The 15,043-nt window shown below is 41.0% G+C and overlaps 1 protein-coding gene across 1 annotated transcript in view; it reads left to right on the forward strand.

The window, feature by feature from the left end:
- Positions 1 to 15,043, forward strand: part of GOLM1 (golgi membrane protein 1) — a 55,626-nt gene that overhangs the window by 7,224 nt on the left and 33,359 nt on the right. Inside the window, exon 2 of the mRNA XM_075278049.1 lies at positions 14,701 to 14,850. Within this exon, the coding sequence (XP_075134150.1) occupies positions 14,725 to 14,850 (126 nt within the window). The 5' untranslated portion in view covers positions 14,701 to 14,724. The remainder of the gene's footprint in view (positions 1 to 14,700; positions 14,851 to 15,043) is intronic.

Here is a 15,043-nt window from a genome sequence, read left to right on the forward strand (position 1 = left end):
GGCCTGTATAATAGAAACCCCCATAAATTACCCCATTTTCAAAACTGCACCCCTCAAATTATTCAAAACAGCATTTGGGATGTTTGTTAACCCTTTAAGCATTTCATAAGAATAAAAATAATATGGCAGTGAAATTTAGACATTTCATTTTTTTTCACTAATACATTCATTTAGACCTAAAATTAACACATTCACAAAGGGTTAAAGGAGAAAATGCATCTGATAGTTTATTGTGCAATTTCTCCTGTGCACAGAAATACCCCACATGTGGGTATAAACTGACTTTTGGGCACACGACAGTGCATGGAAGGGAAGGAGCGACACTGGGTGTTTGAACAGCAGATTTTGCTGGAATAATTTTCAGGCGCCATGCCTTATTTGCAGAGACCCTAGAGTACCAAAACAATGGAAATCCCCCAAAAGTGACCCCATTTTAGAATCCACACCCCTCACAGAATTCATCAAGGGGTATAGTCAGCATTTAGACCCTACAGTTGTTTCACAGATTTTACTAACATTGGGATGTGTAAATGAAAAATTACTAAAATGTCACTTTATCTCCAAAGTTTTCATTTTCACAAGGGGTTAAAGGAGTAAAATCCCCCCACAGTTTGTTAAACAATTTCTCCTGAACACGGCAATACCCCATATGTGGCCATAGTATGCTGTATGGGAATATGGCGGGGCTTGGAATGGAAGGAGCGCTATTTGGCTTTTGGATGGCAGATTTTACTGGAATAATTTTAGGTGCCATGTCTCATTTGCAGAGCCCCTAGAGTACCAATACAGTGGAAACCCCCTAAAAGTGACCCCATTTTGGAAACTACACCCCCCACAGAACATATCAAAGGGTAGAGTGAGCATTTTGACCCTACAGCTGTTTCACAGATTTTATTAACATTGGGCCTTGAAAATGAAAAATTACTTTTTTTCCAACAAACTGTCAATTTAGCCCCACATTTTTAATTTTCACAAGAGGATAAAGGAGAAAAAGCTCCCTAAAGTTCGTTACACAATTTCTCCTGAACACAGAAATGCCCCATATGTGGCCATAATCTGCTGTATGGGAACATGGCGGGGCTCAGAATGGAAAGAGGGCTATTTGGCTTTTGAAGGGCAGATTTTGCTGGAATATTTTTCAGATCCCATGTCGCATTTGCAGAGCCCCTAAAGTATCAATACAGTGGAAACCCCCTAAAAGTGACCCCATTTTGGAAACTACACCCCTCATAGAATTTATCTAGGGGTAGAGTGAGTATTTTGGCCTCACAGGTGTTTCACAGATTTTATTAACATTGGGACGTGAAAATGAAATATTACTTTTTTTCCCAATGAATCGTCCATTTAGCGCCATATTTTTAATTTTGCAAATAGTTTAAGAATTAAAATCCCCCCAAAGTTTGTTACACAATTTCTTCTGAACACGGCAATACCCCATATGTGGCCATAATCTGCTGTATGGGTACATGTTGGGGCTCAGAATGGAAAGAGCGCTATTTGGATTTTGGAGGGCAGATGTTGCTGGAATAGTTTTCAGGTGCCATGTCGCATTTGCTGAGCCCCTAAAGTACCAATACAGTGGAAACCCCTCAAAAGTGACCCCATTTTAGAAACTACACCTGTCAAGGAATGTATCAAGGGGTATTATCATTTTGAGCCTAAAATGCTTCCCAAAAATTAATGTACAAAATGAAAATTGAAATTTTTAAAAATATGCCATTTCGGTGCCCAATACGTTGCACCCACTTTGTGTTGTCAGAGACCTACACTCCTAAAACTATTAAGGGGCCATCCCGAGGGGCACAAAATTATATATGTGGGTGTAAACTGCTGCTTGGGCACACAGCAGGGCTCAGAAGGGAAGGACCACTGTGCGTTTTAGCTTTTGGGGTAGAGATTTAGAGGGACCCTCTGGGCACCATGTTGTTTTTGCAGAGCCCTGGAGGTGCCAGTAAACTGGAATTCACCAAGAAGTGACCCCATTTTGTAGGGGCAATTTTAGGGTCTCTGCAAATGTGACATGGTGTCCAAAAACGAAGAATCTAAATCTGCACTCCAAAAGCACATATTGCTCCTTCACATCTGCGCCCTGCTGGGTACCCAAATAGCAGTGTATGCCCACATGTATGACACTGGTGTACCCCGGATAACGGACTTAATGCCATATGTGGGTATAAATGGCTGTTTGGGCACAGCCGGGGACAGAAGGAAAGGAGCGCTATATTGGTTTTTGGAGCACACCATGCCACTTTTGCAAAGCCCCTGAATTGCCAATAAAGTGGAATCTGCAGACATGTCACCCCATCTTGGACACTAGCCCACTGATGGGATTTATCAAGTGGTGTAGCGAGATTTTTTTAACCCTTGAGTGTTGCATTTATTTAGTTTCCAGAAATGAAATCGCAACTGATAGAGAAGTTAAAAATGAAAATTTTACTGATTTGCCATTTCAGTGTGCAACATGTTGTGCCCGACTTATGTCAGCAGAGACACTCCAAAAACTGTTAAGCGGGTATCCTGGGCACAACAGCTTTCAGAGCGTTCATCTCTGATACAAGTCGGGCATAACATATTACGCACTGAAAGGACGTATTCCTGGAAAAATGGTCATTTTCACCTTTCACAATCAGCTTCGTATTCATTTATGGATAATAAGTTATAGCAACACTTGGGGGTTAAAAATGCTCTCTGTACCCCTGGATAAATCCTTCAGGGGTGTAGTTTCCAAAATAACATCTCATATCAGGGGATTCCACGTTACTGGCGTTTCAGCTCTGCAAAAGTGTCATGGCATCCAAAAACCAAACCGTCTGCGCTCCAAAAACCCAATAACCCTTCTTCCCTTCTGTGTCCGGCTGTGCCCCAATATCAGTTTATACCCACATATGACATTACGTCCGATAGAACGGGTACATCAGTGTCATACATGTGTCATAAACTGCAGTTTGGGCGCACAGCAGGGCGCAGAAGGGAAGGAGCGCGATGCGGCTTTTGGAGTACAGATTCAGATGTTTGGTATCTGGACGCCATGTCATGTTTGTAGAGCCTGTAAGGTACCAGAAAAGTGGATTCCCCAAAGGAGTGACCCCATTTTGAAAACTGCACCCCTCAAAGAATGTATCAGGGGGTGTAGTGAGGATTAGTATGCCAGATGTGACTGCACAGCGGATGGCAAAGAGGGAATATATAAGCGGTGCGGAGGACATTGGGGACACCAAATTGTGTACTATGTCCCAGTAGCTCCTATAATTGGGGGAGTCACTCTGGGGGTCACTTTAGGGGTCACTTCTGGTGTCCGTTCCCTCATAAGCTGTAAATATGGGGTGTCCCCTGATATCCGCTCGCACAGCTTATATATTCCCTTCCTGCCGCAGCCAGTTGTGTTCTAATAATTTGGTGATTTTTGCGGACTTTTGTCTTCACATTATTAGATGCTATATTTTCTTTATTTTTCTGGTGACGCGGCCATATAAGGACTTGTTTTTTGCGGGATGAGATGCATTTCGTAATGACACCGTTTTTGGGTGTCTACATCTTATTGAATACATTTTATTAACCCTTTTTTGCTGGATTTAAAAAAAAAAAAAAAATCAATCCTGGCATTGAGTTTTACTTTTTTAGTTTTGTGCCATGCAGCGTACAGTATAAGTAACATGTGTCCTTTATTCTGCGGGTCGGTACGGTTACGGCGATACCTCATTTATGTTATTTTTTTATGTGTTACTAGTTCTGCAGAGGAAAAACACATTTGGGGACATAAATCAATGTTTTTTGCATAGCATCTTCTGAGAGGCGTAACATTTTTATTTTTCGGTTGACAGTGTTGGTTGAGGGCTTATTTTTTGCGGGACAACCTGCGCTTTTTATTGGTACTGTTATCGGATGCATATGACTTTTTGATCACTTTTTATAGTATATTTTGTAAGGTGAGACGGCGAAAAATCATTACTTCCGGCGAGTTTTTTCCGGGTTTTTTTTCCGGCGTTCGCTGTGTACATTAAATATTATTTCAGTTTTATTGTATAGATTGTTACGGACGCGACAATACCAAATATGCATTGTTTTTATTACTTTTTAGTTCTTTTTTTATATAATTCATTTTCTATAGAGAAAAAGGGATTTTTGGGCTTTATTACTTTATTAATTTTTTTTCATACACTTCATTTTATTTTTTTTTTACTTTTTCATGTGTCCATTTAGGACACTTCAATCAGCAATACTGTGCTGATATAGAATGCCATGTGAGACACAGCCTGCAGGTGTCCCACATGGCATTCCGTAGCAGGATGTCAGGCTGTGTAGACGCACAGCCTGACATCAGAAGGTCCTGGCAGGATCACCAGGTATGTGGGGGCTCCGGGCAGTCTGGGGTCACTGGCCAGACCCCAGACTACCTTTTACTGCTATCGGCACCCTCCGATCTCGCCGCGGGGGGTGCCGATCTGATTCAATTGCTGGCGGATGCCTTTCGATCGCGCCGTGATGTTTCACGGCGCGATCGAAAGGGTTAAAACGTCCAGTCGGACTCAGTTCCGACTGGACGTTATTGAGGAAGGGGTTAGGTGTTAGTAACACCTAACCCCTGTCCCCCCCGCACCCCTCCCCCCGCCAAGAAGGTACCTAAAGACAGGACGTATTTTGACAATAGTCCGGTCTTTAGGTACCTGGACCGCAGGCCGTAAATTTACGTACGGCGGTCCTTAACCGGTTAAAGATGAGATTATCATCTTTAAAATTAATCTAAAATTATCTTCATAGCCCAAACAAGTCCGGAGATACAGGACTCTAAAGTGTCCTCCCTCCAGTCGCAAAGTATCTTGTTTACTATAATAGGGAGGGGAAGTCCTGTAGCTTGCACAGAGATGAGGAATCCTTGTCATCTCTGTGCCTAACCTGTATGTGACCCCAAGAGGGGGGTTGCAGGGACTTCAGTCCCTGTTACCCCCTCTCCTATCAGAGAGCATTCTGTACTTTTGCTCTATGACTGTCACATACAGGTATAAGATAAGATATTCCTTTAATAGTCCCAAAATGGGGAAATTTCAGTGATACAGTTTCATAGATGGTACAGTAGTATATAACAAGAGAGACACATAGAAGCCCATGGCAGATAGAGAAATCCTAGGAATCATAGCAACTAAAAAAGAAAGAAACAGACACACTGCAGGATCATTTAGTGCAGATTGATGTTAATAATTATAATAATAATAATAATAATAATACAGCCGACTGTGGTTGTAGGACACGAGGAGGGGGGTCACAGCATGTGGATATAACAAGCAGAAATTTTTGCAGAGGTGGGGGACATATCATGATAACATGTGGTAGTTCCTTTGGTAGGTGGTGAGATCTCCTGCTCACAGCTGATAGTTCGGTATCTTGCATCAGCACTATTGTCCTTTTAACCACAAAAAATGCCCCAAATGTCCTTCATCACAAGCCCTCCTCCTCCTCCTCCTTTCTTCTTACCACAGTGTTTACTGCCCCAAGGAAGTCAGAGACCATCCAGGTATACATGGTGCTGCTCTCTTGCCAAGCTTCCATAACTCCTGGGGTAGGTGGGTGATGATTCCCAGGCTGTAACAGTGTCCCACGTGTCCACAGTAATAGAAAGAAATACCAGTCAGCTGCAGCATCTTCACACATCAGCAATTGACGCCAGAAATCATCTCCTTGAACGAAGAAGTCCACATTTCCATGTAGGTTTCTCTTCCATGCCGCATGTTGAGCCATGCTGTCCTAGCTGGGGGGATGGTAACAGGCACATGTGGAAACCAGCTGAACCAGGTCTTGAGTCCATGCTTTACAATGGAAACAAAAGGAACAAAAAAAAAAAAAAAACTCCACAGGGTCTTCCATTCGATTTATAGTTACTAAATTCATAGTGCTAGATTGCTTGGTTACGGGATTCTTGAAGATACAGAGAAAAAGAGTGAAAAAGGAAAGAAAAGTTTGCTCCCAGCTTGGAGCACTGCATCAAGGCAGCCAGCCTCTCAGGGGGCGGCGCCTAAAAGTAAAATAATGTAATCCCCCAGCCTTACTAGTGGGGTATTCTTATGTATTACTCTGAACATAACCAGGAAGTTTATTGGCGCTGTCACCCAGACAATTACCTTTGTCCAGGTCGCAGCGCCAAGAAAAAAATAAAAGTTGCACCAAACACTTACACAACATATACACAAAATCATGAATAAAGTTTACATTTCATACAATCCCTGTAATGTCCATACCTGAGCTTTCTAGAGTAAACTAAGTCTTTAGCGAATCATTTACATGCTAAAATAATAGTAATAATCACTAGAGATTAGAGATAAGCGAACACTGTTCGGCTCAGCCGATCCGAACAGCACACACCCATAGAAATGAATGGAAGCACCTGTGACGCCGGCCGGACGCCAGCAAAGTCAGCGTCACAGGTGCTTCCATTCATTTCTATGGGTGCGTGCTGTTCGCTCATCTCTACTAGAGATGAACGTATAGATTGCTAGAATTTTTATAGGGGGATAGAAAATACTTTTATGTAAAGTCCTATGTAATTTGCATGCGCAAAATTGGTTGGCGCATTCCTGCGATTTTGGCGTTTTTTTTTTCTTTTCACACATTGCAGTTTTTTGGAAAGAACATTTTGTTTGCAGAAAGGGATTGCTTGAGCTGGCACTTTAGTAACAAATTAGAATTTTTGTACAATTTTTTCTTGTAATCTCTGTATGCTGCAAAGTTGCATGAAGGTGGTTGTATATATGAAACATTAAGTTGTGTTTTTATATATGGTTAGATTTTGGTTTCTGTCACAGTTTGATAGGTGCAGTATAGTTTAACATATTAGTCAATAATAGCAAAATCTTGCCTGTCTTCTGTAGCACTTTTTTTGGGAGTCCGAGCTCTTGTTGTAATTGATGTTTGCGTTAGATATAGAGTGTGTGTATACACACTCACTGTCTACACCTTAAGCTATTATTATAAGTGTATTTTGTGTATGAATGTGAGATTGAACATGAATTTTAGGTGCAAATATGTGTTTTGGTGCATTTTTTCAAAAAATTATTTGTGTTTGTCACAAAGTTGCATGAAAGTGGATGTGGCTATTGACGACCCATTGAGACATGTGTAATCTTCAGGTTGTTTACTTTCAAAAACTATATAAGGTTTAGGCTGGTCTTACACGACCGTAGTTTAAGTCCGCAAATGGTCCACAATTGAGGGTTTTCAATTGCGGACACATTATACTCAATGCGGCCTCTTACACCACCGGATATTTTATCCGTGGTGTGCCGGGCTGCAACCAAGTTCTGTACTTTTTTTTTTAACAACTAATATACATTTATTTGCATATTTTTAATAAAACATTCACTTTAAATCAAAATTGCATGAAGGTGCCTCTTCGTACACAGTACCAAGTGGCATTCTGACAATGGTGCAGGTGTCTACTTTAAAAAAAAAAAAAAAAATTCTAGATAGATAGAGAGAGAGAGAGAGAGATGGGGGGGGGGGGGGGTTGGATGACTTTTTAATGTTGCAATTTAGGTTTCATTTGCCCATCTCAAAACTGTGAATAAAGCTCTGGCTACCGGTGGTGCAAAATTTTCAGAGACCCTTGGCAGTGAAAAGGTTAAGGGGCAGTCCGACAGGTTATAAAATTAACTTTGCCTACGACAATGAGGGTACCTTTAAGTCACTATAACATGGTCAATATTTGATTAGTATTGCAGCCAAAACAAAAAGTAGAATCTGCAGAAAAGCTATAATGTAAAGATACCGCTTCAATTTTCTGATTTTGTCTTACAGACACTGATGAAAAAAAATGGCAAGAAAGTTTTTGTGAAAGTACAGAATGAGACTTTTTTTTGGCTGTACCTGAAAAAGTGGTTTGACTTGTCAGTTTAGACCTATAAATACAGCATTGTGTTGTCAAACTACATTCCTGGCAGTTCTCTATAACAATAGGTCACATGTAGAAAGCCCAGACACCTGCCTGTTGTATGCGTTTTCTGTGCACTGCATACTGGAGCATATACCGTATTTTTCGGACTATAAGACGCACTTTCAACTAATAAATAGTTGAAAATAGATAAATAAAGCTTTAAAAAAAAATAAAATAAAAGTTCTAAATCACCTCCCTTCCGTAGAATACATGCGAAAGTAGAAAATTACTGTGAAACACATATACATTAGGTATCCCTGTGTCCGAAAATGCCCAGTCCACTAATATTTTTCCTGTACAGTGAACGTTAAAATCAAAAGTGCTACACCTGCTGGGTTTTTTTTTTTCACCGTTTTGCCTCTGATTTAAATAAAAGGTGATCTAAGCAATAGACATTCCCCAAAATGGTATAACTAAAAAGTATATCTGACCCCGCAAAAAAATGCTCTATGCATCCCCCGTACAGCTGCAGGGTTACCTGTCAATGTGGCCTTGCAGTTGTTGCAAAACTATAACTCCTGTATATTAAATATTGTACCATTTTGTGCTTCAAAATTTTTTTCCCCCTATTTTCCTCCTCTAAAACCTAGGTGCATCTTATAGTCCAGTGCGTCTTCTAGTCCGAAAAATACGGTAATCCTTACTTACCATATATACTCGAGTATAAGCCGAATTTTTCACCCCAGTTTTTGTGCTGAAAGCCCCCCTCGGCTTATACTCGAGTCAGCAAAAAAAAAAAAAAAAATTATTATTTTTTTTTTTTTTTGGAGGGAGGGTCTATGACCAGCCACAATAATGTATAGAATATCCCATAAAATAGTGCAAAAAAAAAATAGAGGAGATCTAAATAAAACAAAAGTTGTAAATCACTCCTTTACCTAGAATACATACAAAAGTAGAAAATGACTGAAACACATACACATTAGGTATCCCTGTGTCTGAAAGTGCCTGGTCTACTGAATATAGGGGATCTGCGGGGCTCCTGTTCCGTCGGGAAGGGGTTAATAGGAGCACTGCAGATACCCTATATTCAGCCAGGCTGAATTCCAATTGGGGGAAAAAACTCAGTTCTCAAGCTCAGGGAAGGGGCAGACAGACAACCAAAACACCCCCTCCCCTTTCCCAGCACCCAGCATCTACTGCACCCAAAAACTCTGACCATTTTAATTTTTGAAATTTTCCAGTAGCTGCTGCATTTCCCCCCCTCGGCTTATACTCGAGTCAATAAGTTTTCCCAGTTTTTTGTGGTAAAATTAGGGGGGGTCGGCTTATATTCGGGTCGGCTTATACTCGAGTATATACGGTATTTCTGATTTCTCATTGCACACACCCCTGTATGGCTAGTGTGCGTTACTTTGAGCTGTACTCTATTGTATCACTTTACAGCATGCACAATCCTTGGAATTCAGTGGTTTAACTGGTTTAGGAAAACCAAAGCTGGTTATTCTGATGGCCTTTGCTAATGTTCTTCCAGGCCAGCTAGTATCTCACTGGATGGCCTGCACAATAAGAAGTATCACTCTGCTTCATGTGTGTAAAGGGATCAAGACTGGAGGACAGAGCCACTGGGCATGTGTTCCCCAGTGGCATTGGACACATTGGTGGAAATCAAAAGGAATCCCTCATTATTTTGAAGTGACCTGTTCCCACTCTGCGCTGTACTATTATGTTGCGATGATGCTGTAATACCGCAGGCACAAAAGCTGTACCTGCGGCATTATATCCTGCTCTCAGCTGTGACTAGCAGTCAGAGTGTAGCTAACCCCCCGGGTGCTGTGATCAATAGCGATCACAGCATCCGTGGGGTCTGGCAGCAAAATCGACTAATCCAGATCACCAATTCCTTTAGCTTTTATACATTTATTTTGTTTTCATTTAGTCCCTTATACCTTTTTAAAAGTATACATCCTGAAAGATGATTTAACTACACAGCGCCCAATGCAATGTCAATGTTTTCCTTAAAGCGATCCTATCAGTCAGACACACTTTTTTTCTAGGTAACTGGTCGGAATAGTCTTAAGAAAGGCTATTTGTCTCTTACCTTTCGTCGTCTTCTCCGCGCCACCGTTCCGTAGATATCCCGGTTCTTGTTGGTATGCAAATGAGCTCTCGCAGCACTGGGGGCGGGCCCCAGCGCTCAGACAGCACTGGGGGCATCCCCAATGCTGTAAGAGAACTCTCTCCAGCACCGCCTCCATCTTCGTCAGCAGCGTCCTCTTCAGTGTCTTCTTCCGGCGGTGGCTTGTAACTTCTAGGCCATGGGCAGAGCAGATTGCACATGCCCACAGGCCACGAGAAAATACAATACTTTTACAATTTTTTAATGAAAAAAAAAAAAAAAATATTCAGAAGACTGGCATATAAAACATCATCTCTATAAAACCAAATTCTTCATTTTAAATGCATTCTTTAGGATTTCGTATACTTTGTTTCTCACTGTTCTTCCTCAAACCAAGACCTTTTTTTGTGAATGTTTACCAAATCCATCACATGTGCAATATTTTTCCAAACAAAAAATCCTGCATGCAGGACTTTTGTCTGTGAAAAATAAAAGTTTCCTGATGGACATTAAGCATACATTTATTAACATTAAAATCTTGTTTTTGTTCTTGCTTTTTTTTGCGCAGAAAAAAAAAAAACCTGACAGTAAAGCGGATGCATTTTTTTTTTTGCCCATGCTCAGAAAGCAGGAAAAAAAAACAAAAAACAAAAACGAAACACTAATGGACACTAACACTAACTGATGCTAACATTGGTTAGTGTCAGTTAATATACGTTATTATGGTTGTCCTATTGATTTTTTTTTTTATTTTTTTTTAAAAAGGACACTATCAGAGCTAACGCTTGGACTAAAGTCCAAGTATAGTCCAAGAATAGAGAAAACTGGGCACTCACCATTTGAAGTCTGTAGTAAAATAATCCAATATTTATTTAAAAAAAAAATCCATATTAAAATACATATGGGGGGAGGCACGCCTGGAGAGCTAGAGCTTGAAAAGTGCTATCCGCACTAAACAGCTGTCGCTCTTCCTCTCCAGGCGTGCCTCCTCCCGTATGTATTTTTTTAAATAAATATTGGATTTTTTTTTTACTACAGACTTCAAATAGTGAGTGCCCAGTTTTCTCTACTCTTGGACTTCCTACTAACTGTGAGCACCACCAGTGAACTGTTTAAAGTTTACCCCATTATCCATTACCATGTTGTTTGGCTGTATTCAGTAGTGCCACCCTACTCGTATTGACTATACTAAAGTCATCCACTACAAATTATAACACAGAAGTGCTGCCACGAGATGCTTCTGGATCTAAGCATTTACCTTTTTTCCTGCAGCTGTGCTTTCCCATTAGAATACAATGTGCAGCCCTCAATTAATGGTAAATGTATGGGCCCAAAATCATAATGTGCCAGTACCGTTAGGTTGGTGAAACGTTATGTATCTGGACTCCGCTATAGCTGTATACAGTTCTAGGCCACTGATACTGTCACTTCAATTTAAAGCTGCATTTTTGCACAATTTTGCTCCATTTTATGGAGTGGACCCTCCACATGGTATAATGTCCCATATTGGTCCCTCCACACAGTATAGTACCCCATAGTGGGCCCCAATGAATTTTTGGGGTTTTCCACTCACTTGATAATATACTCTAGGATCTTGGATGTGTTTGGTCTGAACGAAACCAGTGGGCTACAGTGCGAGGGAAATAAGTCTTGAATGACACTCTTGGTTGTAGACCCCTGTAGACCATTCAACAGATCTTGTTGCAAACTGCCAACATGGCTTGTTAATGTGGCCACCTAAGTTTCCATGCTGCATACAGGTCTAACCACACCTAGCTATTTGCTCTGTTTATTCAAAGGCAGTCACTCATAAACATACGTATAATACCAGGATGCGTTTCCTTCCTGACTCACATGTATTGCAATGTTTCATGAAAGAACTTTACATTGTGATTGTCAAGTGACCCATTAGATAGAAAGTGTATTGTGCTTGAATTCATGTTGATTTATAATTATCAGTACAAATATTGTTACAACTAAAATGGAGAGAAAAATAAAAATTAACTTGAAACTACTTCCAAACTGAGGTGGTGAATTTTACATAATTGTTATAAAGGCAAATCTTTACAGACTTCGAGAAGACTTGTTTGTCTACAGAGATTGCCCCATCAGATATGGTAGACTTCTTGGATTAAAGGGGTCTTCAACAGGGATGGAAAAGAAAGAATGAGCTACTTATGTGCTTAGTTCTATAGTGCCAACATATTTTGCAGAGCTTTATCAACCACTTTTCCAATATAATGCTCACAGTCTAAATTCCCAGTCAGTAAGTCTTTGGATTGTGGAGGAAACACGGAGATTTTTTTTTATTTATTTTTTTTTTTAATCCGATCAGTAGGTCTTTTTAGAATGGGAGAAAATCCATGCAAACACAGGGAGAACATACAAACTCCTTGCAGATGTTGTTCCTAGCGGGATTCAAGCCCAGGACTCCAGCGCTGCAAGGCTGCAGTGCTATCCACTGAGCTAACCGTGTTCCCTCCTGGGGGAACTTTTTAACATTAACAGACTTAAAGAGGACCTTTCATGTCCTTAGACACCTACGTTTTATAAACTGCTAGAAAGCTAACAGGACACTGAATTCAGCGCACTGTCGGCTTTCCCGTATGTGCCCAGTGCAAGAGATATCAGTGCCCTTACCGATATCTCTTCACTGTCAGAAAGGCGTTCCTGACAGTCTAGCTGAGCTGTGAGGAAACCCCTCCTGACAGTACTGTCCATAGCTATGTGTTGTCAGATGGAGCGTTCCTTACCGCCCAGCCATGACACCGAGTGTAGACTAGTACCTGGGGGGTGGTAAGGGTGCATTCACACTGAGTTTTTTGGTGGTGAATCCGTGTGAAAAAAAAAAACCCGCCTCTCCATAGAGTTCTATGGGTTCCGCTAGCTTTTTTTTCCCACTAGCAGAATAAAAGCTTCTTTCAGGTGAATTCTGCCTGCAAAAACCAACAATCAATGGGAGGCAGAAAATCCACATGGAAAAACAGCTACTGCTTTTTTCACGATCCATACACTGTGCTGGAGGAAAAAAAATCTGTGTGTTAAAATATTAAAATCGAAAACTTCTGGTCCAGGGACAGCCGCATCTAGACATTGGGCCTCAGCTGGGGGATTTAGTTTCCCATTCTGCTTTAAAAATGCAGAGAGAAAAGTCCTGCAAGCAGCATTTTTCTGTTTTACACCCTTTTTCGGAAACCCAACAGATAACTTTTTTTTTTTTTTTTTTAAAGTGGATTAGGTTTCTGTTTGGGGACTCTCCAAGCAGACCCCTCGAACACAAACTTGAACACAGGTGAGAACTGAATGTTACTGGTACATGGTTTGGCACAACCTTTACTGGCATAGTAGAAATGCGCTACTAAGGTGAAAAGCATTTGCTTATTATTGAAATTAAAAACTGCATGCTGTTTTCAGAAGAAAAAAAAAAACAAAAAAAAAAAACAACAACACACAAACCCAATCTAACTTCTCATTCACACCAAGTTTCAGCCATGAGACTGCGAGTGTGTTGGCCGATTTATCGGCATGAACAGCATGCTGGGAGAGGGACTCCTAGTAGTATAGTTATTAGATATGAGCGAACAGTAAAATGTTCGAGATTCGATATTTGTTTCGAGTAGCCCCTCAATATTCGACTACTCAAATCGAATATAGAACCCTAGTATAGTCTATGGGGGGGGGGGGGGGAATGCTCGTTTCAGGTGTAGGCAACGTTCAATCAAATTACACTTACCAAGTCCACGAGTGAGGGTCGGGCTGGATCCTCCGAGAAGTCTTCTCTGTGCAGCGTCCCCGCGGCATCTTCCGGCTCCGAATTCACTCTGCCAGGCATCGGGCCTGGGCAGAGCTCACTGCGCATGTCCGCACTACAAGCGGGCATGCGCAGTCGGCTCTGCCCAGACCCGATGCCTGGCAGAGTGAATTCAGAGCCAGAAGACGCAGCGGGGAAGCTGCACGGAGAAGGCTTCTAAAGGTAGGAGAAGAACCAGCGTTGATTGGCTGACTGTATAGCATTCGGCCAATCAATGCTGGTTCTGCATCGAACTTTTCCATTCGAATAGCGAGTGGTACTCGATCGAGTACGAGTATTTCGAATACTGTAGTATTCGATCGAATACTACTCACTCCTCTCTAATAGTTATCTATCACAGTCAAAGCAAAATGTTGCAAAATTTGTCTTATTTTGATATTCCTTTTTCTCCAGAATTCTGGAGTGCAATTCTTGATAAATTCTCTCAACCCCACGTCTAAATTTTCAATTCTCCATGAGCTGGTGGATGAAGTGAAGTGTAGAGGAGAGTCTGCTCTATAGCTAAACATCTGGTGGTTCCATTGTTATTCTCGTACAATAGAGCAGAACAGTGGAAACCTGCACAGACTTTAATATAGCATTAGTGGAGAAAGCATATTACAGTGTTTCTTATATTTGATTGTACTATTGATTTATGTAAAGGGAGTTGAAAAATTAGAGTCAATGTGGGGGAGGGGAGAGAATAAAGACCTGCACTCATCTGAGCAGGATCCTGGAAACCAAATGTGAATTTGCCGAAAGCTATTGTCATCACAACTTGAATAACCTCTTTCACAGCCTCTTTAGTCACATTCTTGCAGGATCAACAACCTGTTCTTGTCATATTTCTGGTGTTTTTGTCCTTTTAAAAAAAAAAAAAAAAAAAGAAGAGCTTGCATGTGGTTAATACACTTTTCAATTTATCTATAGGTTTGAGCAACCGTGCTTCATATTATGGGATTGGGGAGTGGTCGCAGAGCAATGAAGTCTCCACCACTTCTTATAGCTGTGCTGCTAGCATGCGTATTTGTCCTGGGTATAAACTACTGGATAACAAGTACCAGATGTGTGGAGTTACAGGTAGGATGTTTGCTTGTTTTGTATATATTTTAGGCTTTGGGGTTTTGTTTTTTTGATTCTCTTGTTTTTCACTCTTTAGGTTATGTGCATATTGCAGTCACATAACCACAAGTGTATCCTGCACTGTTAAGCTGCTCAATCAAGCTGCCAAAAGATGATGTGGCATCTGTACTATTCAGCACTGTTTTCTGTC

Source organism: Leptodactylus fuscus, chromosome 1 (assembly GCF_031893055.1).
Source record: "Leptodactylus fuscus isolate aLepFus1 chromosome 1, aLepFus1.hap2, whole genome shotgun sequence".
Taxonomy (NCBI): Eukaryota; Metazoa; Chordata; class Amphibia; order Anura; family Leptodactylidae; genus Leptodactylus; species Leptodactylus fuscus.